The sequence below is a fragment of the Eimeria acervulina genome, genomic scaffold (assembly GCF_000499425.1).
Source record: "Eimeria acervulina Houghton genomic scaffold, Eah_scaff828, whole genome shotgun sequence".
Taxonomy (NCBI): domain Eukaryota; phylum Apicomplexa; class Conoidasida; order Eucoccidiorida; family Eimeriidae; genus Eimeria; species Eimeria acervulina.
The window spans coordinates 1,702-5,000 of NW_013547121.1; the positions used below are offsets into that span (position 1 = coordinate 1,702).

The 3,299-nt window shown below is 49.9% G+C and overlaps 1 protein-coding gene across 1 annotated transcript in view; it reads left to right on the forward strand.

Annotated features, from left to right (window-relative positions):
- Positions 1 to 286: 286 nt before the first annotated feature.
- The window catches only part of EAH_00050110 (hypothetical protein, conserved), a gene marked incomplete at both ends in the record, with an annotated part of 13,138 nt that continues 10,125 nt past the window's right edge, over positions 287 to 3,299 (forward strand). The window contains 2 exons of the mRNA XM_013391303.1: positions 287 to 1,283; positions 1,803 to 2,722. Coding sequence (XP_013246757.1) covers positions 287 to 1,283; positions 1,803 to 2,722 — 1,917 coding nt within the window. The remainder of the gene's footprint in view (positions 1,284 to 1,802; positions 2,723 to 3,299) is intronic.

Here is a 3,299-nt window from a genome sequence, read left to right on the forward strand (position 1 = left end):
TATTATATCTTCTGTTGCTGCTGTTAGGAGACCCTTCTAGCTTCTATTGCATCATTATCTGCTGCTGCTGTTGTTCTTCTTAAGGGCGAGCAGCAGCTCGGGGGAGCGCCGGCGCGGCTGCTGCTGCCGCTGCTGTTCCTGCTGCTGTTGCTGTTGCTGTTGCTGTTGCAGCAGCAGCAGCAGCAGCAGCAGCTTCTGTGTTGTATATCTGTAAGAGTGTATATATAATTTCTGTCTCCTTAACTTCTTTACCTGCTTGTCAGGGGTCTCCTTCTTGCTGTATATGATGGGTCCCTCATCGAAGCCTGCTGCAGCAGCAGCAACAACAGCAGCAGCAGCAGCAGCATTGCATGCAGCAGCTTCCCCCGAGGAAGCAGAGGGCCCCTTACAAACAGATAAAACTCAGAGCCCCTCAGAAGGCCGAGCTGATAGGAAGACAGATACACCCCCCCCTAGCACGAGTAATGTCTCTGTCTTCAGCGGATTCTCTAACGCTGCTCATGACAGTTTGTCTCCGTTGGGTATCCCTAATAAAGAAGCTCTGCTTCAGATGGAGGCCCCTACAACTTCTCCTTCAGGAGGCGCCCCTAACCAGGCTCTAGGGACTGCTGCTGCTGCTGCTGCTGCAGCAGCAGCAGCAGCAGCTGCAGCAGATGCTGCAGCAAATGGATCCCAGGGGCCCCAAGGAGACCTTAAAGAAGGATCCCCTCAAGGGACCCCACAGGAGACAGGTGATGATGAGGGGGCCCCTGAGGGGGCCCCTGATAAAGGCTTATCAATAGGAAAGAAGCAGACAAAGAAGAAGAGATGGTTGTGCTGGCTACTACTTGCTTTGTGCTGCCTGCTAGCTGTAGGCCTCCCGCTATTTATATATGTTGTGTCTCCTTTGATAGTTCGTGCTGCTGTTGCTGCTGCACAATTTGAGGTAAAGGAGACAGTAGTTGTCGGGACAGAAGGAGACACTTTAGAATCTGAGCTGCAGGTGCTGCTGCTGTCTCCTCCACCGCTTAAAGCTGTCTTCGGTGCTGCAGAAGCAGCAGCTACGTGGCGAGGAGACACCTTCGGTTCTGTTAGCTTTCCTGAGCTTACGATGAAGAGAGGAGACAGAGAGCTTATGTTTAAGACTAAATTAACTGTTGAAGACAAAGACAAGTGGAGACAGCTGTCACAAGACCTCCTAGAGACAGGCAGCACCGCTTGGGTTATTCAAGGAGAGACAGATGTACATACACTCGGAATGCGATTTAGAAACATACCGTTTAGCTTCGCTGTTGATGTACAGGGTAAGAAATACATCGCATTTGCTGTCTCCTTTGCTTGCTGGCTGTCTCTGTCTCTCTGTCTCTGTCTCTCTCTGTCTCTGTCTCTGTCTCTCTGTCTCCCTCTCTCTCTCTCTCTGTCTCTGTCTCTGTCTCTGTCTCTGTCTCTCTCCCGCTGTGTCTCTCTGTCTCTCTGTCCCTCTCTCTCTCTCTCTCTGTCTCTCTGTCTCTCTGTCTCCGTCTGTCTCTGTCTCTCTGTCTCTCTGTCGCCCGCTGTCTGTCTCTCTGTCTCTGTTTTTGTCTCTTTCTTTGTCTCCTTGTTTGTCTCTCATTGTCTCCTTTTCTGTCTCCTTTTCTGTCTCCTTTTCTGTCTCCTTTTCTGTCTCCTTTGTCGTCTCTCTCTCCTTTTCTGCCTGCTGCATTTGCTGCTGCTGCTGCATTTTGCTGCTGCTGCTGCATTTGCTGCTGTTGCATTTGCTGGTGCATTTGCTGCTGCTGCTGCTGCATTTGCTGCTGCTGCATGCGCTTGATTTGCTGCTGCAGGGCCTTCTCTGTTAGCTTCTCAGCGTGTGGGTGGGGTGTCTCCTTTTCGTGTACTGTCTCTAGATTTAGGAGACAGCAACGAGGAGACAGTTAAAATGAAAGCCCGTGTTGTGTTTAATAATGACAGCACTACTTCTATTTCTTCTTTAGGTGTTGCTCTCTTCGATTTAAGTTATGAAGGCGTATCCATTGGGTATATGCAGTCAGAGTCTCCTCTTGAAGTTAAGAGAGGAGACAATATATACACCTTCGTCGGAGAGCTGCGGCCACAGCAGCAGCAGCAGGAGCCTCAGCAGCAGCAGCAGCAGCAGCAGCCGCAGCAGCAGCAGCAGGAGCAGCAGCAGGAGGAGCGAGAGAAGCGGCACGAGCGTTCTTTATCTGTTTCTTTAGGAGACAGTAATAATCAGGTGTCTCCTTTGCAAGAAGAGACAGAAGAAGGAGACAAACCAGACGGCTTCTTAGATGCAGTCTCGTCGTTATTGTCTCAGTCCCTCTCAGGTATAGATGTATATCTGCATGCAAGAGGTGTCTCTTGTAGCGAGGGTATCTTCGAGCCCGCTCTTACCTCAACTGTCTTCACAACCCCTGTCAAGGGCCTTGCTGTGGGGCCCCGAAGGGGCTGGGAGACTGCCACTGCTGCTGCTGCTGCTGCTGCTGCTGCAGACCCAGCAGCAGCAGCAGCAGCAGCAGCAGCAGCAGCACCGTTAGGGAGACGCAGGGGGGCCTCACAGTTCACCTCCTCAAGGGCCCCACGCCCTAAAGGAGACACTCCGATTGCTTCAATGGTTGAGGGTCTCCGAATTGAAAAGATGCAGCTCAAAGAACATCCACAAGAAAGAGACAAAGCTCTGATAGAAGCAGGCTTAACTGTACGCCTTGCTAATCCTCTCGGCCCCAATTCTTCTGTCTCTGTTGAGAAGGTAAGCAGCAAACAGAAGGAGACAGCAGCAGACAGAAGGAGACAGAAGGAGACAGAACGAGACACTCTTCTTGTCTTTATTTAATGCACGCGCTCCCTCTCGTTGTCTCCTTTTGTGCTCTCGTCTTAGGCCTTTTTGTCTCTTCTTTGTCTCCTCTTTGCCTCTTCATTGTCTCTTCATTGTCTCTTCATTGTCTCTTCTCTGTCTCTTCTTTGTCTCCTCTTTGTCTCTTCTCTGTCTCCTTTTTGTCTCCACTCTGTCTCCCCTCTGCCTCTTCCTCTTCATCTCCCTTGAGTCTCCTTTTTGTCTTTTTGTGTCTCCTCTTTGTCTTCTTTCTGTCTCCTTTTTGTCTTCTTTAATATCCTTTTTGTCTCCTCTCTGTCTCCTTTTTATCTCTTCTTTGTCTCCTCTTTGTCTCCTTTGTGTCTCTTCACTGTCTCCTCTTTGTCTCCTTTCTGTCTCCTTGTCTGTCTGATGAGTCCTGTCTTCTTTAGTCCCCTTTGTTTTATTTTATGTTGTTAATCTTTTAATCTTTTCTTCTTGTCTCTGTCTCCACTGGCTGGTGCTGTCTCCGTGT